Source organism: Macrobrachium nipponense, chromosome 2, assembly GCF_015104395.2.
Source record: "Macrobrachium nipponense isolate FS-2020 chromosome 2, ASM1510439v2, whole genome shotgun sequence".
Taxonomy (NCBI): Eukaryota; Metazoa; Arthropoda; class Malacostraca; order Decapoda; family Palaemonidae; genus Macrobrachium; species Macrobrachium nipponense.
Window position 1 is genome coordinate 45,728,975 of NC_087201.1, and position 27,389 is coordinate 45,756,363.

At 45.6% G+C, this 27,389-nt stretch overlaps 1 protein-coding gene across 8 annotated transcripts in view; it reads right to left on the reverse strand.

The window, feature by feature from the left end:
• The window catches only part of LOC135220552 (pseudouridylate synthase 1 homolog), a 217,279-nt gene that overhangs the window by 177,388 nt on the left and 12,502 nt on the right, over positions 1-27,389 (reverse strand). For all 8 annotated transcript variants that reach the window (XM_064257746.1, XM_064257745.1, XM_064257743.1 and 5 more), the window contains exon 2: positions 9,804-9,962. In XM_064257746.1, the coding sequence (XP_064113816.1) occupies positions 9,804-9,962 (159 nt within the window). The remainder of the gene's footprint in view (positions 1-9,803; positions 9,963-27,389) is intronic.

The following is a 27,389-nucleotide window of genomic DNA, read 5'->3' on the forward strand; positions in this document are numbered from 1 at the left end:
AGAGAGCTCGAAATGTCTTGTACAATCTTCTTGGGGAAGAGCTGTGAAGAGAGCTGTGAATATAACAGCGAAGACCTCTGGGCGTGAGAAACCGATTTCGTCAAGAAGGAGCAGTACACCGCCCTTTTCTTGACTACTCCTGCCCCGAACAATGACGCAATCTCGCTCGCTCCATCTCTCACGGACTTATCCATGCAGGACAAAACACAGTGGAGGTCTTCTGGAGAAAGGGCGTCCGGCGTCTGAGTCTTTCTGGCCAAGACTCCCAAAGACCAATCCAGAAAGTTGAACACCTCGAGAACCCGGAACATCCCCTTCAAAAGGTGATCGAGCTCATTCATAGCCCACGACGTCTTGGCAGAATTAAGGGCTGAACGTCTGGTGGTGTCCACCAAAGATGAAAAGTCTGAATCGGCTGAGGAAGGAGGTCCCAGGCCCAAGGGTTCTCCCGTCTCATACCAGAACCCCAGCTTAGAAGGGGGGGAAGGAAAAAACCGTCTTCCCTGCTTCTTCCTTGGAAAGAAGCCACGAGCCAAATCCCCTTAGGGCCTTCTTCATTGATAAAGTAGGCTTCATCCTGACACATGAGGAACCCTTCGTAGTCCTGGAGGTCGAAAAAAGCGAATGCGGAGACGGAGGAGCGGCAGGGCTGAGGGAATCTCCAAACTCTTGGAGAAGCAAGGAGGTCAGCTTCTTGTAAGCCGAAACCAAGGCAGTCTTTGCAGATTCATCGCCCGAGCCTTCCTGGTCCTCTTCCACCAAAGAACGAGGAGGGTCCTTAGCAGAGGAGGCGATCCTGTCAGGAGAAGGGCGCCTACGAGAAGCCTGTCACCTGTCAGGAGTGGCAAATCCATCAGGAGAGCGACAAGCAGTAGAAGAAGCGCGCCTGCTGGATACGAGGAGTCTGGGAGAAGACTCGCCCTTAGAAGTCGCAGAAAACTTGCAAAAAGGAGAGCGCCTATCAGTAGAAGACCGCCTTCCATGAGGAGGGCGCCCACGAGGTTCTTGGGTCTTGTCAAGAGGCGAGCGGCTTCCCGCAGAAGAGCGCCTACTAGGGGAGTAGCACCTGGGAGGCTCTTGGCGCCTGTCACGAGGAGAGCGGCTACCAGGCGAAGAGCGCCTACTAGCAGAGTGGCGCCTGCGAGGCTCTTGGCGCCTGCCAGGAGAAGAGCGCCTGCTGGGAGAGGAGAGCCTGCTAGGAGACTGGCGCCTGTCCTGTAACGAGCGCCTGTCCAGAGAATGGCGCCCGCTCGGGGATGAGCACCTGACAGGAGAAAAGCGTCTGCAAGGCAATTGGCGCCTGTCCAGAGGAGAGCGAACGTCAACCGAAGAGCGCCTGCAAGCAGCCTGGCGCCTGGATGAGGAGGGGAGCCAGCCAGGAGAAGATAACAGAGCAGTGGGCAGACATTATGATAAACAGAGAGGAGAAGATGGGTAGACACTTGAGAAATGTCAAGTTCCATCATGATTCTAGTGCAAAGAGACTCCGCCCCTTGCAAACGGGTACCACAGTAGCAGTGCAAAATGTTGTCTCTAAGGCCTGGGATCGTATTGCAAAAGTCATTGAAATGAAAGGAGACTGCCAATATGTCATAAAATTAGATGGTAGTGGAAGAATATCAACGAGAAACAGAAAACATCTTCGGGAAATAAGAGTGCAGGATTCCCCACCTACTCGTTCACTTTCCCCCGCTGACTCGTGTGCTGACCGCCAACCCAGAAGAGGGACTAGGAAAATAAATCCTCCGAGTTGGCATAAAAATGATATTGTTATAATACAATAAAGTTTCATACATACTTACCTGGCAGATATATACTTAGCTAAGACTCCGTCGTCCCCGACAGAAATTCAAATTTCGCGCCACTCGCTACAGGTAGGTCAGGTGATCTACCGGCCTGCCCTGGGCGGCAGGACTAGGAACCATTCCCGTTTTCTATCATATTTTCTCTCTTCCACCTGTCTCCTGCGGGGAGGCTGGGTGGGCCATTAATCGTATATATCTGCCAGGTAAGTATGTATGAAACTTTATTGTATTATAACAATATCATTTTCATACAATGAACTTACCTGTCAGATATATACTTAGCTGATTGGCACCCTTTGGTGGAGGGTAAGAGACAGCTACAATGGAATAGACAGGTAAACAACATATGTTGTAGGTATAAAAGAAAAACCTTGGTTCCTACCTGATAGGTGGTAGACTTCGTGGCTGTTGCCCAGTAGTCTGCATCACCTCAAGACTTTAGCGAGATATGTGATCTATGGCTAAGAGCTCTTGTGGGTCTGTCGATGGGTATATGAACCGCTTACTCGGCAGAGCCTGAAAGGACTTTGTCAATGGGTACTGGACCACTTCTATGACAACACACCTTATGAAGGAGCACACAACCAATCCCGACCACCTGATCCTAACCACCATGTTAGTATAAAGAATTGTTCTGAGTTATCCCTGAACTCATTACAAACAACCCATAACTCGAAACTAATACGCATTCATACAAAAATTCCAAAAAAAAATTTTTAATACTCCTCCAAAAGATATCACAAGAGTTCCTTACTGAACAACAGTGACTGGCTGCCAGTGCAGCACCGAGCCCTCTTTGTCAGCAGAAATCTAGAACATATCTAGTAGAAGGTATGTACAAAGTTAAGGATTGGTGTTTGCTCCCCCGTACCCAGTATCGTATCCGCGATACGAAAGGCCCCAGAGAAAAACATTTCTCGTAGGTCACGCGAACGTCTTTAAGATAGTGAGATGCAAATACCGAATTGCACCTCCAATATGTCGTATCAAGGATTTTCTTTAGCGACATATTCTTCTGAAAAGAGAGAGACGTCGCCACTGCTCTAACTTCATGAGCTTTTACTCTTAAAAGTGGAAAAGAGTCGTCAGGACAGAACTTGTGAGCATCTGTAATGACGCTCCTTCTGAAGAAAGCTAATGCATTCTTTGACATGATTCTTGTGGGGTCCTTAATCAAACACCAAAGACCTTGTCTAGAGCCTCCCATTTGTTTCTTCCTTTGTAAGTAGAACTTCAAGGCTCTTACAGGGCAAAGAGACCTTTCTGTTTCTCTACCCACGAGACTCGATAAGCCTTTAATCTCGAATCTCTTGGGCCAGGGATTCGAGGGGTTTTCGTTTTTCGCTAGAAAAAGTGTTCTAAACGAGCAGAAGGCCGAGTCTCTGTTGAAGCCTACTTCATCTTCAAGGGCGTGAAGTTCACCAATTCTTTTGGCTGTCGCCAAAGATAGGAGAAACAAGCATTTCCTCGTTAAGTCCCTAAACGAAGCTAAATGAGGAGGCTCGAATCTGTCAGACGAAAGGAACTTGAGAACTACATCCAGGTTCCAGCTGGGAGGAGTTAGTTCCTTAGATTTTGTTGTTTCAAACGATCTAATCAGGTCGTGCAGATCTTTATTATCAGCAAGCTCTAGGTCTCTGTTTCTGAAGACTGCCGAAAGCATGCTCCTGTATCCTTTTATAGTCGATACAGATAAGTGAGAGTCCTCTCTCAGGAACAAAAGGAAATCAGCGATTTCGGTTATAGAGGTACTGGAGGAGGACAACTTCTTAGACTTACACCACCTTCTAAAAACCTCCCACTTAGACTGATAGACTCGTCTAGTGGAAGCTCTGCGGGCTCTAGCGATAGCGCTTGCAGCTTCGCGAGAAAACCCCCTCGCTCTGACAAGTCTTTCGATAGTCGAAAGGCAGTCAGAGCGAGAGCGGGGAGGTTTTGATGAAACCTCTCGAAGTGTGGCTGTCTGAGAAGATCCATCCTTCTTGGAAGGGATCTGGGGAAGTCTACTGTCCACTCCAGCACCTCTGCAAACCAATCCTGTGCTGGCCAAAACGGGGCTATCAGGGTCATTCTTGTTCCGTTGGACGCTACAAACTTTCTCAACACTTGCCCCAGGATTTTGAAAGGGGGAAAAGCGTACACGTCTACATGAGACCAGTCTAGCAGGAAGGCGTCGACCACGAGAGCTCTTGGGTCTTCCACCACTGAGCAAAAGACTTCCAGCCTTTTGAAAAGGAATGTGGCGAACAGATCTACATGAGGAGTGCCCCAAGGATCCCAAAGACTCTGACATACCTCTGAATGAAGGGTCCACTCTGTGTGAAGGACCTGGCTTCTCCTGCTCAGTCTGTCCGCCCTGACGTTTCTCGTACCCTGAACAAATCTTGTCAGGAGGGAGATGTTCCTCTGGGAGGTCCAAAGTAGCAGATCTCTTGCTATTTCGTATAGGAACAAGGAGTGTGTTCCTCCTTGTTTCCGAATGTAGGAAAGGGCTGTAGTGTTGTCCACATTCACTTGGACCACACTGTTTGCCACAAAAGGTTCGAAGAACTTTAGAGCCAAGTGTACTGCCAGAAGTTCTTTGCAATTTATGTGCCAGGACACCTGTGCTGCCTTCCAGATGCCTGACACTTCTCTCGGTCCTAGTGTTGCTCTCCAACCCTTCTCCGATGCGTCTGAATATAACACTCGGCTTGGGTTCGGAACTTCCAGAGAAATTCCCTTGTTCTTTTAGAGGGGACAACCACCATTGTAGGTGTGGTTTCATTTCCCATTGGAAGGAGAAAAACTGTCGGAGAGAGTCCCGTCTTCCAATTCCATGATCTCCTTAGGAAAAACTGAAGAGGACGAAGATGAAGTCTTCCTAGAGGAAAGAACTGTTCGAGCGAGGAAAAGGGAGGGTCCCTAGAAGGCTTAACCATTCCCTCGCCGAAGTTCGTTCTTTCCCTAAGAAGAGAGAGACTTTCTTCAAGCCTCTCACGATTCTCTCTTGCGAAGGAAATACTCGAAACCCCGAGAATCCATCTGAATCCCCAGATAGACTAAGTTCTGTCTGGGGATCAGCTGTGACTTCTCGAGGTTCACGAGTAGTCCCAACGACTTTATCAGGTCTAGGGTCAAAGAAAGGTCCTTCAAACACTGTCTCTCTGTTCTGGCCCTGATGAGCCAATCGTCCAGATATAGAGAGATGTTGACGCCTTTGAGGTGAAGAAACCTCGCCACATTCTTCACCAGGTTTGTGAAGACCTGAGGAGCTGTGGACAGGCCGAAACACAAGGCCCTGAACTGAAAGATCCTTCCCCCCATCATGAAACGGAGGTACTTCTTCGAAGAAGGGTGAATCGGGACATGAAAATAAGCGTCCTGGAGGTCCAGCGACACCATCCAATCTCCTTGTCGTAAAGCCGCAAGGACTGAGGCCGAAGTCTCCATAGAGAACTTCTCCTTTAGAACAAACTTGTTCAGAGCGCTGACGTCTAGTACCGGTCTCCAGCCCCCCCGAGGCTTTCGCAACCAGAAAAAGACGATTGTAAAACCCCGGAGAGTTTTGCTCCAGTACTAATTCTATAGCTCGTTTGTCCCACATTTGATCCACCATCAGACGAAGAGTATCCCTCAGTACAGGGTCCCTGTATCTGGCTGACAGTTCCCGCGGAATAGTCGTTAGGGGAGGACTGTCCTGGAAGGGGATAAGATATCCCTTCCTGATTATAGACATCGAAGAGGCGTCCGAGTTTATGAATGTCCAGGCGTCTGCAAATTCGAGAAGCCTGGCACCCACTGGTGTTTGGAGGTTGGCTGTCTCACTTCCCTTTCTTGAAAGGACGGGAAGAAGTTCTACTCCTCTGGGTATGTGAGTTTGGAAGAGGTCTAGGCCTGGGAGCATCGCAGGGATGGTCAGACGCCCCCTCCACAACACTGGGAACACTCACTTCACTAAGCAAATCACTATCACTTCCCTTACCTTGCATGGCCGCCATTTTTGTCTTCATCTTACGAAGAGTAGCCTTCAGATTGGTGATTTCAGAAGCCGAATCCGAATGCAAAGCCTGTGAGGGTTCAGATACATAGGGAGAATCAAAATCATTAATTACAGGAGAGTTAGACTCAGAAAAAGGCTCAATAGGCCTTGTACACACACCCTTCTGTGCAGCCTGTCTAATTCTATCCCTCTCTAACTTCTTCAAGTAAGAAGTTAGAGTCTTCCATTCATTAGCATTCAACTTTTCACACTCATTACAGGTGTTAGCTAAAGAACAGTCAAACCCCCTACACTTACGACATACAGTGTGAGGATCAACCGAAGCCTTCGGTATCCTCACCTTGCAGCCTACATTCACACACACTCTCACACTAACACTTGAATCAGACATTCTAGCAGAAAAATCAAAAGCAAGTCCAAATCCAGTCCACGGTAGCGAATGCCAAAACAACGATCCAGTACGTCACCAAGAAATCCAATAAAGATGATCAAAAAGTCTTGAAAGCGAATTCCAGTCAGGAGGTAGTAACAACAATGTTGATACCACCGGCGACAGAGAAAATATGATAGAAAACGGGAATGGTTCCTAGTCCAGGGCAGGCCGGTAGATCACCTGACCTACCTGTAGCGAGTGGCGCGAAATTTGAATTTCTGTCGGGGACGACGGAGTCTTAGCTAAGTATATATCTGACAGGTAAGTTCATTGTATGAAAACTACATTTTGTGATTTTTAAATTATGTACAATTTGATTTCTCTTTAGTTATGCACAATTTTTTTTTTTTTTTTTTTGCACTGAATATGTGACCATTTTGTAATAACTTGTCAACTTCATGCAACTAAATGTCGTCCTACTTTGCAATGAGCACGTAATCACGTTCCACTTATATGATTTGTTTCCTCTTTCATATAACACCATTTTGTCGTCAGTATGCCTTACACTTCTCTTTTGTGTAATTACTTGATAAATCTTCAATTTCATGAAAAGTGTAATACATTTATTTTAGAGAAGGGATGTAGGATGTTTCCATATAATGCATATGAAAGTTACTTGTATTCCCGCCAAAATGTGTTTAAGGTGGGAGATATTGAGTCTGGGGCAGTCTCACTGGAGTAAGCGTAGCCTCAACATTGTCACGTGCACTGCTGCTCATCATGTATTGAACTGTGTGAAAATACAGCTATTGCATATTGCTCGTGTTTGAGCAATATGCAATGTTTGAAACTTTGAAAAGAGAAAAGGGGAAGGGAGTGAAAGTGAAGAGTTTGGGGCTAGCAAAGGTTGGTTCATGTAGTTTAAGGTCCATGCAAATCTACGTAACCTTAAGGTGCAAAGGGAAGCTGTTAGTGGTGATGAGTAAGCAGCAAGTGAATTTCCTAGTGTGCTGGCAGAGTAGTCAGGGAGGAGGGTCACTGTGCTGAATGGGTGTTTAATTTAAATGAGACAGGTTTGTTCTGGAAATGGATGCCTACCCAAACATACATAGCTAAGGAGAAGAAGACAGCACCAGGCCACAAAGTCAGCAAGGTGACACTGACTTTGCTTCTTGGGGCTAATGCTGCTGGTGATTTCAAGCTGAAGCTTATGTTGGTGTATCTGGGGGAGAATGCAAGGGCACTGAAGGGCATTTGGAAGGGTCAACTACCTCTCACCTGATTGATTGATTGTTTATGAAATTTAGATCTTGAGGACCAAGCGCCAGAACCCATCAGGATTATTCAGCACCACCTCTCATCTGGAAATCCAACAAGGCAGCATGGGTGAGGACTGGTTCACCAACTATTTTTTGCCAGAAGTGAAGGTGTATTGTGCTAAATAGGGGCTCCCCTTCAAGGTGTTGCTAGTGCTGGAGAATGTCCCTCATCACCCTGCCCAATTTGGTTGACTTTCATCCTAATGTCAACGTTGTTTTCCTTCCACCTGATACCATTTCTCTTTTACAGCCTACGGGCCGAGGTGTCATTGCCTATTTCAAGGGCTACTACCTCAGAGGACATTTGCTATGGCTTTCAGGACAACTGATAAGAACAAAAACATGACTAAAGGACTTTTGGAAATCTTACAACATTCTTGCTGCTATAAGAAACATGTCTGATCCTTGGGATGAAGTTAAGTAGATGAACTTCAATGGTGTATGGAAAAAAATAGTATCCCCAGTTTGTGTATAATTTTTATGGCTTTGAGGAGTCAATTGAGGCTGACAGCTGACACCAAGAATGCTGATCTGAGCAAGCAACTTGAATTGGAGGTGGAGGCTGATGATGTCAAAGAGCTGTAAGCAACTCATGGAGAAGAATTATATGCTGAGGGCCTCATTCAACTAGAAAAGCAATTGATTGAAGAAGGTGAAGAGACACCAACCCCAGAGCCCAAGAGACTTACAACCCAGGAGTTAGCAGATGGTTTTGCCCTGATAGAGGAGGGATTGGCAAAGTTTGAGGCTCAGGCTGCAGTGTTACATGGAGATTTGGGAGACGAGGAAGGTATCCTTCCAGCTTACCCTAGAACACTTTTTTAAAAGGGCAGAAAGGTCTGCAAGAGATCCAGTAGCCTCTACCTCATATGCCTCTCCAGACTTAGCTTCCCAATTATCTCCAGCACCTTCTGCAGCTTCTGTAGAACTAGACTCCCCTGCCCCACTATCTCCAGCACTTTCTGCACAACTAAAATGACCCTGCCAAAGTATCTCCAGCACCTTCTGCAGGTTCTGTCTCTCCAGACTCACCAGCCCCAGTATCTCCAGCACCTTCCTCCATCCATTTGTCTAGTACAAGCCTATCTCACCCCTATTGATACGTCAAATATGCAAACCAACCACAGGAAAAAAGATAAAGAATTTTTTCTTTTAATTTACTGTGCATTTACTAAGTAAGGATATTTACCCTTATACTGTAAGTACTATGTGCTCAGTAAACATTTTCTCTTTTATATATTTTTTATTTTTACAGATTTGTGTCATTGTGTCTACTTAAATTCTGACTTAAGGACAAAATCAAGTAACATACTTGCTGTAGGGATGCATCTTGGATATAAACTGAGAACCTACTGTAGATCACTAATTTGACCTTTTTCTGTGTGGTCTATTGGTAAAAATGCCTTGTCTGAGAGTGCCTCAATGCTTACATCAGTATGACCACAATGAGATTTTCTAAGAGGATTTCCTTATTTCCTAGAGGCTCTACACATTTGAAAGGAAATGCTTGAAACATGGAGGAAACCTCCCTTCTCCCAATGGTCACATGTAGAATACAGCCTATTGAAATTCCTGAGCCAAGCCAGCAGACCAATCAGGAGCTGCCTCCATCTGCTGTGAGTGACCCTCCCATTACCATCCATCCTGTCTCCAACCTCTGCGTGCAGATATGAGTGCAACCATAAGACTGTGAGAACGCTTCACTTAGGGGCACTAATCCCCTAACAGGCAATGAAAATTCAGCTCCTCTCCCACCAATGACATGGTACCCTATAGTACATACCTGTACATCTGAATATACTCACTTATGAGCTCATTCTAACCATAATGAACCACTCAGCCTTGAAAATACACTGGCAATATGGTCCGAAATGTTGATTCCCTTACAAAAACCTCTACAAAATCCTCTACCACTCAAGAATGATGATGCCACTTAAGGATGACATCAAGAATTTTGTTACCACACACTACATAATAGTGAAACTCTTCGGGTATCCTACACCATGTTTAATTTCCACCTGCATGTACTGCAATAAAAACAACTCTATACAGAACTACGTATTGCATTTCTCCTTATCCACATTATTTGTACATAAGCCAACTCTTAGCAGATATCAGCCTTGAAGAAAAGAGAATAGAGAAAACAACTGAGAAGGAATGGTATAAAATTAATAATAAAGCTGCTGCCATTCTTTTTTAACAACTACTACAATAACAATAATAATAATAATAATAATAATAATAATAATAATAATAATAATAATAATAATAATAATAATAATAATAAAAATAACAACAACAACAACAACAACAACAGGCATTACCTCCTTGTTCAGGTGGAGTTCCACTACTGCTATCTGATTTGACTTCCATTCTGTACGAGGTTAATAGCTGCTGCAGTCCAAAAGTGCAAAACCGTGTGACTGGTAGCCAGGTTGGTGAATAATGTGTAACCTTGGTTATAAAGTTGTATTTTGCAAGAACTGAAAATAGACAAAATAATCAACTATGTCTTACTTCTGTATAACATAATATTTCCACTATTTTCTCATGAGTGCTATCCTAACCTCATATCTACTCACTCAAATTTTTCTATTATGTTGTTGAGCATTTCAGATAACCTACAAACATGGACATGGCAACCATGATCATTTTCCTGCCAGTAAAGTCCTCCAAAGTTCAAATATATATTTTTTTTATTTCAAGATGTTTTAGAGAAAGCTGATTTTGAGGAATCAGAGATAACATTTCTTAGAAATTCACAGTAAGAAAAGAAAACCAGATACATATTTCCAATGTTTTCAAGGCAGAATATATTCAAAGTAGGCCTAAACCTGAAAAATGACATTTTTATAATAAAATTAGGTTCTACAGTGGAGCCCCCATATTCGCGTTCTCCAGATTCACGGACTCACACATTCGCGGATTTCTCTGGGGAACGTTTCCCTGCATTATTCGCGGAAAATTCGTGCATTCGCGGTATTTTTCTATGATAAATATCCACAAATTCCTGGTTTTTTTGATGAATTTCATCATAAAATGCACTTTTTGTGATAAAACTATTAATAAAAAACCAAGTATGAAAATTTTTAGTGGGTTTTTCTTGAGTTTTAACTAACAAAATAGGCTGTTTTTAGCACTTTCATAGGGGTTCCAAACATTCGCGGGTTCTAACTATTCACGGGGGGGTCTGGTACGCATCCCCCGCGAATACGGGGGGACCACTGCATATGTACTTACCAAGTTAATTACAGAGCTAAAAGCTTCTAGAATCAAATGCAGAATTTTTAAATTTGAGGGTCGTGCTATTTTTTAGTGGCTGGGTGACTAGCCCCGCCCACTTTAGGGGAAGAGACGAGTAATTAGCAAAATGGATTAAATTTGTTTATGCCTCTACATTTATGCGAGGGGAGGAGGGTGGACTCCAATCATATAATTAGTACTTGTCAAGTAGAGTAGGGTATATATAAAAATGACAATTCTTTAAAGTAAATTTTATTTTTCCTAACTATACAAACCTGAGGTCCTTTAAATTAGGAATTACTTTTGGCAGAGCTGGAAAACAGCTGCTAAACTCTTGAACAAGGTGGTTAAGCAGTTACTACAGTCTAGTAGGTGGGAATACCCACCTGCCCGGATGTAAGCATCCCAGTTTGCCTTTCAACCCAGGTTTCAGATTAAGGGGTGGCATGAGGTGGGCCTGATATGTAAAGGACCTCATGTTTGTATAGTTGGGAAAAATGCAATTTACTTTTTAAAAAGTTGTGATTTGTTCCTACACAATATACAAACCCTCAGTCCTTTACATTAGGAAGACTCACTGATTGGAGGGAGGAATCTGCGCGAGTCTCTTGAACTGACTTGAGTTATTCACACTTGAGCTACTCCTCAAGCTTGAAAGAGCAAGGAGGAGTACCATGCCTCTGACATATTGATCAGAGTACAGGCAGTCCCTGGTTGTCGGCAGCTTGTTATCACTGATGTGGTTTTTTGGTGCTTGTCTAGTGCCAAAAATTATGTGCTGAAATGCACTTTTTTCCTGTTATCAGTGCCAATAATAAAGTACATTGGTGCCAATACATACCTAATACAGGCACTATCAACAGTTATTGGCGTTGATAAGCACAGAAAATAGCTGATTTTTGCTTATCATCAAGCCGTCAGACCAGAACCTGCCCCACCCCCTGGATAACCAAGGGCTGCCTGTGTAGGAACTGCGAGATTTGGGCCTTTTCAAATGAGTAAGGAATCATAACTCATACTAAAAGAGGCTAGGAAGAATCTTAATAGTCGGAGGCAGTAAGGCAAATACTAGAAAAGGGTTTGTCTTAATGCCATTTTCTTCTCCCTCCCCTTGCTAGAGGAAGGAGAGGAATTGCTTCCACTATTCAAAATAGAACAGGTGCTCAATGTGTAGACTTACTGCATCTGACGCCAGTTCCAGCAAGTGTAGGTTCAAGCCCTATTCTCTAACCAAAAGAAGAAAAGCAGGGGATGTGGAAGGAGGAGGAGGAGAGGCCAGTCACTCTCGTTATGCCTCTCACTTCCAGAACCACACCTTGGGCGAGATGCTACCTGTCCTGTTAAAGGAGCCAAGTAAGAAAACACAATTTGAAGAGCAGCCACCACAGGTCCAAGGAAAAAAGGTTCCAAGGACTTATGGGCAATACCCAAAGATTAGGTAGGTATACATAAATGTGGTCTGATGATACCACATTATTGTTATACAGACTGACAAATTACTCTGGAATGTGAGGGATGGACTAAGCCACTGATTCCATGAGGTCTCAGGAGGGAAGCGTAAAGGTGACATCATCGCCAGCTGTAGAGAACCTCCTTCCGATTGTCTCACAAAACCAGGAAAAAGCCGAGTCCTTAGACACTTCTTCCTTGATGAGTCAGTACTAGTGTAAAGTTATCAACCTCCATATCAAGGATCTTAAGTCTTTTTCAAAAGTACAGCAACATACTAACAAGACAAAGTAATGATTGATCTAAATCATCAATTACAAAGTCCAAGACGCAGGGGATCATGAAGTCCTAAAATGTGGCAACAGATGCCAAATGATTCAGAGTTCACTACAATATCTAAGACAGAGTTGAGACATCGATACCCACCTTTTGAAGGGTGACAATAAAGAGGGTCCATGCAAATCATCTATCCTCTTCACCAATGCCAGAGTGAGGCAAAATGTGGTCTTGGGAGACAAATCTCTGTCTGATGATTCTCACAAAGGCGTGAGCCCTAAACGAGAGTCAAATGCCGTCTAGAGACCTAGATTCCCTATGATGGCCAGACAGAGAGAAGTTTCTCATCAGTAGTTGAATCTCGACACAGGAGAAGCAATACTATTTTCATGTGAAAGCCTAAGCCGAATGTGAACCTAAGTTTTTCACAACTGAATTGGAGAGAAGCAACTCTGACGGTTCTGACCAGAGAAAAAGTCCCATCAATGACACCAACTATAGTCCATTCACTTAAGGAAGATTCTTGTGCCTACGAGACGTTTGCTTAGCGGCCTCTGATTGGCTGGTACTGGGAGGTAGGCCGCTCGCTCAGTCTCATTATTTTCGTCTGCGGCTTAGAAAACTAGCAATATGTTTATATGTCTTCAATAATCTCACGCTTTGCTCAAGTTAGGTAAGTTTTGGTCATGCCAAAGGATTCGGTATTAACTGTACAACTATGTTATCTTTTCCTGAAACCAATACAATAAAACACAAAGGAATTACAATGAATAAAAGTGAAGAGGAAACATCTCATTCTTTATACCTGTTTTTATTTATCATTGGATTTTTAATAATTCATGTCATCAAGGTAAAATAAAACTTGTGTTTTCATACAATACAATCACCCTGAATACGCTGGTGCCTTCAGATTTTAGATGCGTTTAATGTGAAGAGAAAATTAAGAATATGTCTTATTATGTTGCATCCGTACTTGACTCGGCCTGAAAGGAAGTCAATCTTCCTTAATTCTTTGTTGTTTATTACTTCACTGAGATTACTATTTCATATAACTCAAATAAGTCTCTGATATCTCTTTTGTTTGAAAATATGTCTCTGATATCTCTTTTGTTTGAAAATATAGTCATATAATAAAATTAAAAACAAATATTCTGAAACAACCTGATTAAAGCTTATAGGCCGAGTTGAAGAGTGCGAAGTCTGTTCACAGTTCAACTTCTTTGCTGGACTGAATTCCCACTTCCCCCCTAGATCTCGGCTAACGTTACCAGATGCATCCATCTGATTATTATTATTTTCCTTATCAGATATGTCCAGTTACTGTATGATATTAGATTGAAAATGTTCAGCAGTCATAATGGGAATTCTGTGTATTTAATTAAAGAAAATGTAATGATGTAACATGGTAAACACTGTCAAAACTGCAACCTCTTATATCGCTAATTGGCAACTCAAATCTCTCGCTGAGACCACCAACACAACGACCCCTTGCATATCATATTCTCTTGGCAATACCGTCAACTTGAATCATTTACGGATGCAACATAAAAGACATATTCTTCATTTTCTCTTCACATACTACATGCATCCAAAATCTGAAAGCACCAATGTTTTCAGGGTGATTTTATTGTATAAAAATATGTTATTGTTATAATACAATTAAGTTTGTTCATACTTACCTGGCAGATATATATATAGCTGTATTTCTGACGTCCGACAGAATTTCAAAACTCGCGGCACACGTAGTGGGGCGGCCAGGTGGTAGTACCCATTCCCGCCGCTGGGAGGCGGATATCAGGAACCATTCCCATTTTCTGTTCATATTTATTCATGACCCTTGTCTCCTGAGGGGAGGAGGGTGGGCACTCTAATTATATATATCTGCCAGGTAAGTATGAACAAACTTAATTGTATTATAACAATAACATTTTGTTCATGAAACTTACCGTCAGATATATATATAGCTGAATCCCACCTTCGGATGGTGGGTAGAGACAGAATAGGATTTTTAGGAAACTTAAATTAAGTAAAAGATTTACTTCTTGGTTCCTTACCTGATAGCAAAGTAGACTCTGTGATTACTGTCACTTAAGCCTGCTTATACTTTTATCAGAGTTGCCAGCCAGGTTTGGACCTGTAGTGCTGGTGCACTCTGGATGCTCTGTCAACGGGGACGTGACCACAATGTGACAAGACCATCTAGCCAAACATATGGCAGTAACACAGCAACCGACCACCACCTGACCAACTAACCAAAAAACCCCTGACATTAACACTAAGGAATGGGAGATTTCCACAGAAGATCTCACCATCAACCAAAAACACAATAAAAACTAACCTAACTAAGCTAAGGGATAGGGAGAGAGCTACCTTCAGCCCCAAAACTGTGTCTGCCGAAATGTAAGGCCCCAAAGAACTACAGTTCTCGTAAATCGTTCTCACATCCCGGAGGTAATGTGAGGCGAATACGGAATTGCTCCTCCAAAAAGTGCTATCAAGTATATCTTTGATAGACATATTCCTTTGGAAGGCAAGAGAAGTAGCTACGGCTCCTGACTCGTGAGCTTTCACTTTAAAGAGGCTCAAATCAGTCTTCTGGCAAGATGAATGAGCCTCTTTAATGACGTCCCTCAAGAAGAAAGCAACAGCATTCTTCGACAACGGCAAATCTGGTCTCTTCACCGAGCACCAGAGATTACCTGAGGGACCTCTTATCTCTTTAGTCCTATTCACATAGAACTTGAGAGCCCTGACAGGGCACAGGGCTCTCTCTGGTTCTTGACCCACGAGACTCGACATTCCTTTGATTTCAAAGCTCTTCGGCCAAGGATTAGACGGGTTCTCGTTCTTAGCCAAGAAAGATGGGCTCAACGAGCAGACAAATCGTTGTCCCCCTTGAAGCCCACTAGGCTACTGAACGCTTGGATTTCACTAACTCTCTTCGCCGTCGCCAGAGAAGCTAGGAAAAGCGTTTTTTCTCGTCAAGTCCCTTAGAGAAGCTTCATGGAGAGGCTCAAATTGGGACTTAGCATAAGATGTTCAAAACCACATCGAGATTCCATGAGGGTGGTCTGCTTGTGGAACTCTTGGTGGTTCGAACGACCTTAAGAGATCGTGCAGATCCTTATTGTCGGAGAGGTCCAGTCCTCTGTGGCGAAAAAACGGCAGACAACATACTCCTATAACCTTTGATTGTAGGAACTGCCAATTTCTGCACATTTCTTAGATAGAGTAAGAAATCTGCTATCTGATTCACAGAGGTCGTGGAAGAGGAAATTCCTTCCTTTTTTGCACCATGCCCTGAAGGAGGACCACTTAGACTGGTAGACAGCTCTTGAAAGAGGCTCTTCGAGCATTAGCGATTGCTCTCGCAGCTGCCTTTGAAAAGCCTCTCGCTCATTTGGCCAACTTTTTGATAGTCTGAACGCAGTCAGAGCCAGAGCGGAGAGGTTTTGGTGAAACCTTTTGAAGTGAGCTGTCTGACGTAGATCTCTCCTCCAGGCAACGTTCTTTGGGGAAAGCTCCCCACAAGGAATGTCATGACCTCTGTGAACCACTCTCTTGCTGGCCACATTGGGGCAATCAGAGTCAACCTTGTCCCTTCTGAAGCTGCGAACTTCCTCATTACCTCCCCCATGATCTTGAATGGGGGAAAGGCGTAAAGATCCAGGTCTGTCCAGTTCCAGAGCAACGCGTCCACTGCAATTGCCCCTGGATCCAGAACCGGGGAGCAATACAGAGGAAGCCTCTTCGTCCTTGATGTAGCGAACAGGTCTACTAGAGGACGTCCCCACAATGTCCATAATTGTTGACAGACTTCCTGGTGCAAGGTCCATTCTGTTGGTAGAATCTGATTTCGTCGACTGAGAAGGTCCGCCCTGACATTCTGAACCCCTGCCACGAATCTTGTCAGGATCTTGATGCGCCTTGCTCTGCCCATAGCAGAACTTCTTTCGCAAGGAGAAAAAGGGATCTGGAGTGAGTTCCTCCCTGATTCTTTAGATATGCAAGGGCTGTGGTGCTGTCTGAGTTGACTTGAACAACCTTGCTTGACAGTTTGTCTTCGAAGAACTGCAGCGACAGGAATATCGCTGCCAGTTCCTTTACATTGATGTGCCAGGCTACCTGTTCCCCTCTCCAGGAGCCTGACACTTCCTCCCCCCCCAGTGTTGCTCCCCAACCGGAAATGGAAGCGTCTGAGAACAACACTAGGTCGGGGCTCAGAAGATTTAAGGAGAAGCCCTCTCGTAACTTCTGAGGGTCGAGCCACCATCTTAAGTGGCCTTTTACCTTGTTTGAGATCCTTAGGATCGCATTCAGGTCCTCCTTCGACTTCCATTCTTCCGCAAGGAAAAATTGAAGAGGCCTGAGGTGCAGTCTTCCCAGCGAGACAAACTTTTGTAGCGAGGAGGAAATGGTGCCCAGCAGACTCATCCACTCCCTCACCGAACAAGCTTCTCTCTCTAGGAAGGCTGCGACTTTCTCTAACCCAGTCGCTGACGTTCCTGGGATGGAAACGCCCGAAAAGCCACTGAATCCATCTGAATCCCCAGATACACGATGGACTGTGTCGGGGTCAGATGCGACTTTTCGGAGTTGACCAAAAGACCCCAGAGAGCTTTGCTAGGGGGCTAAACGTTAATTGAAGGTCCTTCAGACATTTCTGCCTCGACGACGCTCTGATCAGCCAATCGTCGAGGTAGAGGGATATCCTGATCCCTGACGAATGGAGCCACTTCGCTACATTCCTCATTATCATTGTGAAAACCATCGGGGCCGTGCTGAGACCGAAACAAAGGGCTCTGAATTGCCAAACCCTGTTGTCTAAGACGAATCTCAGGTACTTCCTTGAAAGAGGGTGGACGGGGACGTGGAAGTACGCGTCTGCAGGTCCAGAGACACCATCCAGTCGCCAGGTCTCAAGGCTCCCAGCACCGACTGAGGCGTCTCCATTTTGAACTTGATCTTTTCTACAAAAAGATTGAGCCTGCTCACATCCAGGACTGGGCGCCAACCCGACGACTGCTTCGGCACCAGGAAAATCCTGTTGTAGAAGCCCGGTGACTCCAGGTCCAAGACTTGTTCCACCGCTCTTTTTTTCGACCATCTGGTCTAACAGATCGAAAAGAATACTTTTCTTCTGTCCCTGATAAGATGGAGAGAGGTCGCTGGGAGTTGATATTAAAGGAGGAGGATGTAAAAAGGGGATCTTGTACCCCAGCTCTACGATCTTGAGAGTCCAAGGATCCGCCTCTCTCTGTCTCCATGCCTCCGCAAAGAACTTCAGTCTGGCCCCGACTGGCGTCTGAAGGACAAGATCATTTGGTGGGTTTGGTTTTAAATGAAGCTCTTCCTCTCGAAAAACCTCTCCCTCGAGGAGCTGCTCTCGAGGGGGGTGCCCCGCGAAAGGGTTTGACTTTCTTCGGGGGTTTACCGAATGCAGATGTGGAAGGAACTGCTGGACGTCTTGAAGACTGTACCAAGAGGTCCTGGGTCGCCTTCTCTTGCAAACTCGTTGCAAGATCCTTTACCATAGCCTGGGGGAAGAGATGGTCCGAAAGAGGCGCAAAGAGCAATTCCGCGTTTCTGAGCGGGAGAAACCCGACTTAGCGGTAAAATTGCATAAGAGAGCTCTTTTCTTCAGGAAAGCAGTTCCAAAATGAGAAACTAGCTCCTCCGAACCATCCCTGACGGCCTTGTCCATACATGACAACACGCTGGACAGCTCCCCCAGACTGAGAGAATCAGGACTTCTAGACTGAAGGTCTAAAAACTCCCACCGGCACCAGTCTAAGAAATTAAAAGACATTCAAGGTGCGAAGCAGTCCCTTCAAGTGGTGGTCCGTCTCCACAGGAGTCCAGGACACCTTAGCAGACGATAAGAGAGACCTCCTCTGAGTGTCCCACTAAACTGGAGAAGTCACCCAGAGCGGACGAAGGAACCTTTACTCCCACGTCCTCCTTGGTTTCATACCAAATTCCTCCTTTCCCGGCGAGTCTAGAGGGAGGAAGGGCGAAAGTGGTCTTGCCCTGATCCTTCCTTCGAGACATGAAATCTTGAAGTTTCTTGAAAGCCCTCTTGGTCGACAGCGATGTCTTCATTTCGACGAACTCAGGGTCTTAACGGACTTGGAAGACGAAAGTTGAGAGGGAGGAGACCTAGGGGCTGCCGGCTGGAACTTCTCCCCGAAGGATATGAACGTAACAGCCTGACAAGAACCTTATAGTCCGAGACAGCTGAAGCTACCGGAGGTTCTTCTTCGACGGAACTCCCTGGACTACTAAGTTCCCCTTCCTCCCTAAGAGGAACTGGAGAACGTCCATCAGGAGAGGGCGTACGTCCAGCAGTCTCAAGCCTGAACAAAGACTTCCGTTGATTGGAAGTACCCGCTACAGGTACGGAATCGCCCTTACGACGATCCTTAGAAGGACGGACATCCTGCGAAAGAAGCGCGTCCTTTGAAGCAACGGGAAACTGTCTTAGCAGACACGTCCCTACGAGAGGAAGCGCGAGCTTCCTGACTAGAGGCGCCAAAAGCGTCCTGCTTAGCCAAGCAAGCGTCCTGCTGAGCGTCCTCAAAAGCGTCCTGCCTCGTTCGAAAAGCGTCCTGCTTCGAACGGCGAGCGTCCTGCCGAGCGTCCTCAAAGGCGTCCTGTCGAGAACGCAAAGCGTCCTGCTTCGAACGCCGAGCGTCTTGCCGAGCGTCCTCAACAGCGCCCTGCCGAGAGCGCAAAGCGTCCTGCTTCGAACGCCGAGCGTCCTGGCGAGCGTCCTCTACTGCGAGAGCGAAAGATCTACTCGGAGAACGAGAACGGTGACGATCCGGAGGTGGAGAGAGAGACGAACGAGACGAGAGAGAATGAGAGACTGCTTCGTCCTCTTGACGGGCAGCCTAACGTCCTTTCTACGCTTAGGCTCGACTGCTGCTGGGCGAGTCCTCTGAGCCATAAGCGACGTAATCTGTCCTGAAGGGACACGAGGATATCCTTCGTAGGTGACGAAGGAGCAGAAGAAGGGGCAGGACTGACCCTGCGAGAAGGCGCGGAGGGGCGAGGGGACGCCTCCGTTCCTTCTAGCAGGTACAGCTACCTTGCCTCTCAGGTGAACACGGCCTGTGCGTGGAAATTGGGAAACAACGTCCTCGTCGTAGAAAACCCTACCTCTCTCTGAGGAGGAAAGGCGTCATACGCATCCTGACGAAAGCGGAGACATAGGACGTGAAGCGTCCTCAAAACGAAAAGTCCTTTTCAACGGACGCGAGTCTCTCGAGCGCTCCACCCCTTGCGCGGGGAGGACCGCTTCGGAGGACGAAAAGCAATCCTTCAGGACACGCGCTCGTGCGCACTCCTTGGCAGCCTGGGATTTAGCAACACGGCCTGCCGAAGGGACGCCAGATCGGTGGGGAGCCCCCGTAACCCTCTGCGGCTTTCGACATACCCACTCCCTGAGTCCTGAGTCCGATAGAGGTCTAGGCCTAGAGGCATTATGGGGCCGATCTGACGCCCCCTCCACAACACTACGGGGCACTAACACAAACTTTCACAGGGCCAGTTTCTAAGGCCAAAACTTTCGATTCAAGAGCGCGAATAGACTCAAGAATCAGAGAAAGGGTGTTACCTTCTCCAGACACAGCACTGGGCCCAAAGGCAACAAAACAGGATTAGGTTGAGCAAAATCTACCGGTGTTAGAGGAGGAGAAATGTTACATTCCTTACCTTTCGTAGAACTGCTCTTGGAGGAAGACCTCCTGACTCTATCGCGCTCCAATTTACGTCAATAGGTCTCATACATCTCCATTTATCATCAGCCAAATCCTTGCATTCATTGCACCGATCATCAACCAAGCAAACATGCCCCCTGCATTCCATACAAACTGTGTGAGGATCAACTGAAGGTTTAAGAAGCCTCACCTTACATTCACTCCTCACACACACTCTGAAACTTCCAGTACTTGATCCCGACATCATGTAACACAGAAAAGCCAATCCAAAATCAAAAACCAATCCACTATTACGCGTGCCAATCCAACAATCCAGAAGTCGATACCAAAATTCAATCCAGATAATTTAAAGCGAGATAAATCAAAAATCCTAGACGGAGTATGTAAACAGTTGTTTCCAGCACCGGCGACAGAAAAAATATGAACAGAAAATGGGAATGGTTCCTGATATCCGCCTCCCAGCGGCGGGAATGGGTACTCCACCACCTGGCCGCCCCCACTACGTGTGCCGCGAGTTTTGAAATTCTGTCGGACGTCAGAAATAGCTATCTATATATCTGACAGGTAAGTTTCATGAACAAAACAAGTTTTATTTCATCTTGATCGTGTTAATGATGGAAAATCCGATGATAAGTAAAAACAGGTATCTTATCTTATTGATTTCAGAAAAAGATGACTTAATTGTACAATTAATACCGAATCATTTGGCATGACCAAAACTTTCCTAGCTTGAGGAAAGCGTGAGATTATTGAAGAAATATAAACATATTGCTAGTTTTCTAAGCCGCAGACGAAAATAATGAGACTGAGTGAACGGCCTACCTATCAGTACCAGCCAATCAGAGGCTGCCAAACAAACTTCTCGTAGGCACAAGAATCTACCTTAAGTGAATGGACTCTAGCAAAGATGGATCCAATCCCTGGAATTCTACAGAGGACTGAAAGAGTTATCCAACTATCTCTGTTGCTGCTTGGCAAGAAAGCTTATGTTTGCAAGGAAAGCTGGATAGTCTTTTAGCCATGGGATTGTATTGCCTGAGAAACTGCTCATGTCACTGACACTAAAGGTGGTTGAGTCAGGGAGGAACTCATCTCAATACCTTGGAAGCAGAGCTGGCAGGTCGGGCGACAAGCAAAGTCTTCCGTCCGATATTTTCAATTCAGGGTGAACAATGTTTGTTGAACACCTTTCAAATTAGAAAAAATATACAGAAGACAAAAAACTGTCAAATTTGTCTGAAAATGTAATTCTGATTGATCACAGTGGCCCCTGGGTCAGGTGCAATATGCAGAAGAACTACAAACTTCTGTTGTACCACGCAATAAACAAAAGATGATAAGGAGTCTCCTGAGACATATCTTTGTCTGATGATTCTTACAAGGGCGTGTGCAGAGCACTAGAAAGGAACCCAAAGCAAGAGTCAAATGCCCCCCACAGACCTTGGGTAAAAATCACAACTTTTGAAAATAAATTATATTTTTCCTAATTATACAAACTTGAGGTCCTTTACATCAGGAATTACTTTCAGCATAGCTGGAATTACGGCCGTTAAATTCTTGAACAAGGTGGTTAGGCAGTAACTACCGCCTGGGTAGGCGAGTAGGCCTGCCTGCCCGGATGTAAACACTCCACTTTGCCTTTCGGCCCACGTTCAGATTGAGGGGTGGCATGAGGTGGGCATGTAAGTAAAGGACTTAAGGCTAGTATAGTTAGGAAAAATACAATTTACTTTCAAAAATTGTGATTTGTTCCTACACGATATACAAACCCTTCACATTAGGAAGACTCACTTATTGGTGGGAGGAGACTGGAGTTCTGCACACCTGGGCTATTCCTCCTGGTCGTAAGAGGGAGGAGGAGTGCCCTGCCTCTGACAACTTGATTGGAGTATAGGAGCTGCATGATCAAGAGTCAGACTTCTGGGCCTTCTTGAAATGAGTGAGGAATCGTAACTCATCCAAAAAAGGGCTGGGAAGAATAACAGAGTTGGAGGCATTAATGCAAAGTTCTGGGAAGGGTTTGCATTATTACCAGTCTTCTTCCTCCCCTTGCTAGAGGAAGGAGTGGGATTGCTTCTAAGATTCTGATAAGAAATATAGAAAGGAAGCTCAAAATGCAAGCTTACCACATCAATCGCCCGACCAGCCAGTGTAAGTTTGAGTCCTATCCTCAATCTGAAGGAAGAGGAGTAGAAGGAAGAGGAGAGTAAGGTGGAGAGGCCAGTCACTCTCGCATCCTTCTTACCTCTAGAACTGCACACCATAGGTGAGATGCAACTTGTCCTCTTGAAGGAGCTGGGTAAGCAAACACAACCTGTGAGCATCCACCACCAGTCCAAGGAAAAGAGGTTCCAAGGACCTGCAGGCAGACCCAAAGGAAGAAAGATATAAATATGGTCGCAATGAGACCTTATCTATCTTCCTGTCTGACATATTCTTCGGAGTGATGAAATGTACCCATCCACTGGACATATCCAACTGCAGAGAAGTCTCTCACGACCTCGTAAGACTCGGAGAAAGATGTGTAATTGGACACTTCTGCATTGGCAGTTTGCAGTGGATAAAGGCATCGACACTCAATGAAGGAAGTCCATCTTTCATAAGTACAGCAACACACCAATTGGACAAAGTAATGACTGATCTGGATCAACCAATATAAAGTCCACAGTGCAGGAGATTATGAAAGACTCGAACTCGTCAACAGATGCCAACTGATTGCCCTGCTGCCTGCCGCGCATCTGAGATTTAGACACAAGTCATAACATGACACCCGCCTTTTGAAGGGTTATGCTGAGAACAACCATAAAAGTAGTCTATCTTGTTTGCCAACCATGTAGAGAGACGAGATGATGATTCTCGCGAGGCATGTGCACACTAGACGAGAGTCAACCGCCTTCTAGAGACCAAGGTCCCTGTGATGGCAAGACACAAGTTTCTCCTCAGTAGCTGAAGCTCAACCAAGGAGAAACAATACTATATATCTACTGAATGACTGAGGTGAATGTGGACCTACGTCTTCACAGTTGAATCGAGAGAAGTAAACTCTCAAGATGCTGATTATAGAAAAGTCCTGTCGATGACACCAACCCATAAAGACGGCTTTAATATGATACGGTATTGTTATGATACAATAAAGTTTTGTACATACTTACCCGGCAGATATATACTTAGCTATAGTCTGCGACGTCCCCGACAGAAATTCAAATTTTGCGGCACACGCTACAGGTAGGTCAGGTGATCTACCCTCCTGCCGCTGGGTGGCGGGACTAGGAACAATTCCCGTTTTCTAATCAGATTTTCTCTTCCACCTGTCTCCTGAGGGGAGGCTGGGCGGGCCATTAATCGTATATATCTGCCGGGTAAGTATGTACAAAACTTTATTGTATCATAACAATACCATTTTTGTACATGCAACTTTCCCGGCAGATATATACTTAGCTGATTGGCACCCTTGGTGGAGGGTAAGAGACAGCTAAATAATAAAATAAAAACAGGAAACAATGATATTGTTATGATACAATAAAGTTTTGTACATACTTACCTGGCAGATATATACTTAGCTATAGACTCCGTCGTTCCCGACAGAAATTCAAATTTCACGGCACACGCTTACAGGTAGGTCAGGTGATCTAACGCCCTGCCGCTGGGTGGCAGGACTAGGAACCATTCCCGTTTTTTAATCAGATTTTCTCTCCCACCTGTCTCCTGAGGGGAGGCTGGGTGGGCACTATAATTGTATATATCTGCCAGGTAAGTATGTACAAAACTTTATTGTATCATAACAATATCATTTTTGTACATTCAACTTCCCTGTCAGATATATACTTAGCTGATTCACACCATTGGTGGAGGGTAAGAGACAGCTAACTACTGAAATAGACAGGTAAACAACATACATTGTGAGTATTAAAAACCTTGGTTCCTACCTGATTAAGCGGAAAACTTCGTGGTTACTGCCCAGGAGTCTGCTTTGCCTCAAGAGACCTCAGCGAGGTAGTGACTTCATGCTAAGAGTTCTTGTTGGTCTATCGATGGGGTCTTATCCGCGTACTCGATAGAACCGAAGGATTTTGTCAATGGGTGCTAATCCGCTAACATGATAAATATCTTGCCTAATGGCAATAAAGGAGCACAACACCGATCCCGATCACCTGATCCTAACACCCGGGTTAGTACTACGATTGAAAGGAGATATCCCCGACCTCCTTTTAAGCAACCCTAAAAACTCAACACCACAAATTAAAAACACAACTAACAGTTAAGGATCAGTATCAGCTCCCTTTCCCAGCACAGAATCTGTAGATACGTACGGACCGAGAGAAAAACATTTCTCATATGTTACCTTGACGTCCTAAAGGTAATGAGAGGCAAACACAGAGTTGCATCTCCAGTAAGTTGCCTCCAGGATGTCTTTCATAGACATGTTTCTATGAAAGGACAAGGATGTAGCAATGGCTCGCACCTCATGAGCCTTTACTCTGAGCAGCCTGAAGGAGTCATCTGGACATTGTTCATGGGCCTCTGATATCACATTTCTCACGAAGAAGGCTAACGCGTTCTTGGACATAGGTCTCTTCGGGTCCCTTACTGCACACCAGAGACTTTGCTGACAACCCTTGAGCTGTTCGTTCTTACGAAGGTAAAACTTAAGTGCCCTGACTGGGCAGAGGGACCTTTCTATATCTCTCCCCACCAGATTAGAAAGCCCTTTTACCTCAAAGCTCCTGGGCCAGGGCTTGGAAGGGTTTTCGTTCTTAGCCAGAAACAATGTCTGGAAAGAACATACAGCTGAGTCTCCCCTAAAGCCCACACGAGAGTCCAATGCATGGAGTTTGCTAGTTCTCTTTGCAGTAGCGAGGGACAAAAAGAAAATACATTTCCTCGTGATATCTCTGAACGAGGCAAGATGAGGTGGTTCAAATTTGTCTGATGTTAGTAATTTTAGAACCACATCAAGATTCCAGCTAGGAGTACGAGGAGTTCTAGACTTGCGGGGAGGTTTTTGTGAAACCTCTCGAAGTGGGGTTGTTTGAGCAGATCTGTCCTGTACGGAAGAGATCTGGGGAAGTCCACCGTCCATTCCAGTACCTCTGTGAACCAATCTTGAGCGGGCCAAAAGGGGGCGATGAGTGTTAATCTCGTTCCCTTTGACGCGACGAACTTTCTTAGCACTTCCCCCAGGAGTTTGAATGGGGGAAAGGCGTAGGCATCTATGCCCAACCAATCTAGGAGAAGGGCATCTATTGCAATTGCTCTGGGATCTTCTACCAGTGAGCAGAAGTTGTCGATTCTTATTGAGAGGGATGTGGTGAACAGGTCGATTTGAGGTCTTCCCCAAAGGGACCAGAGACTTTGACAGACTTCTGAGTGGAGGGTCCACTCTATGTGAAGGACCTGGTTTTGCCTGCTCAGTCTGTCTGCTCGAACGTTCTTTGTTCCTTGAATGAACCTCGCAAGGAGCACAATGCCCCGTTCCTCTGCCCAGATCAACAGGTTTCTTGCCAGTTCGTAAAGGGAGAAAGAGTGGGTCCCCCCTTGTTTTCGAATATAGGCCAGAGCCGTGGTGTTGTCCGAGTTGACTTGGACTACCACGCCTCTGACTTCTGATTCGAAGAACTTTAGGGCCAGGTGTACTGCCAAAAGTTCTTTTGAGTTTATGTGCCAGGACACCTGTTCCCTTGTCCAGGTGCCTGACACTTCCTTCGATCCCAAAGTCGCTCGCCATTCCGACTCCGATGCGCGGAGAACAACACTCGGAGTGGGTTCTGAATGGCCAGTGACAATCCCTCGTTCCTCAAGAGAGGGGTCAACCACCAAGTTAGGTGATGTTTGACGTCCAGGGGAATCGAGATTGCGTCTGACAGTTGTCCTGTCTTCCACTTCCAAACTCTTTTCAGGAAGAATTGAAGGGGACGAAGGTGAAGCCTCCCTAGGGAAAAGAACTGCTCTAGTGAGGAAAGGGTCCCCAGAAGGCTCAGCCATTCCCTCACCGAGCATTGTTCTTTCCCTAAGAAGGTTGAGACTTTTTGAAAGCCTCGTACAAGCCTTTCTTGTGAGGGAAAAACTCGAAAACCCCGGAATCCATCTGAATCACCAGATAGACCAGATTCTGGCTGGGGATCATCTGGGACTTCTCGAGGTTGACGAGCAATCCTAGAGACCGTATGAGGTCTAGAGTAGATGCCAAGTCCTCCAAACACTGGCTTCTCGACTTGGGCCTGATGAGCCAATCGTCCAAATAGAGGGATATACTGATTCCCTTCAGATGAAGCCAACGAGCTACGTTCCTCATCAGGGTTGTGAAGACCTGAGGAGCCATAGACAGGCCGAAGCACAGGGCCCTGAATTGGAAGATCCTGCCCTGGACCATAAAACAGATATTTCCTCGACGCAGGATGAATGGGTACATGGAAATATGCGTCTTGTAGATCCAGAGACCATCCAATCTCCTGGACGCAGAGCCGAAAGAACTGAGGCAGTTGTTTCCATGGAGAATTTAGTTTTCTCAATGAATCAGTTCAGGGTGCTCACGTCCAGCACCGGTCTCCACCCCCCTGATGCCTTCGGAACCAGGAAAAGGCGATTGTAAAAGCCTAGGGAGTGGGGATCCTGTACTATTTCGATGGCCTCTTTGGTCCACATCTGATCCACTAGATCTAGGAGCGTTGCTCTCATGGCAGGGTCCTTGTACCTCGCGGACAGTTCCCTCGGTGTCGAAGTAAGGGGAGGACTGTCCCCTGAAGGGGATTAGATATCCCTTCCTCAGAATAGAGAGCGACCAGGGGTCTGCTTCTCTCAAGACCCAGGCTTCTGCGTACTCCAGGAGCCTGGCGCCTACCGGTGGTTGGAGGACTTGAAAATCATTTGCCTTTTTTGAAAGGCCGGAAGGCTGATCTTCCTTGTTTCTCAGAGCCTCTTCTTCTCGAGGGGGGACGAGTAGAAGGGCCTCCTCAAAACGGCGCCTGAGGTGCACGAGGTTGTTTCTTTACGAGTGGAACAGCAGGGCGGTTCTTCTTGGCCGACTGTGCCAGAAGATCCTGAGTCGCCTTCTCAGTCAGCGAGTGAGAAATATTTCCCACTAACTGAGAAGGGAACAGCTGGTCGGACAAAGGAGCGTAAAGAAGTGAAGATCTCTGGATAGGGGAGACGGCTTTAGCCAAGAAAGAACTAAAGACCGATCTCTTCTTAAGAATGCCAGTCCCAAAGAGGGAGGCAACCTCA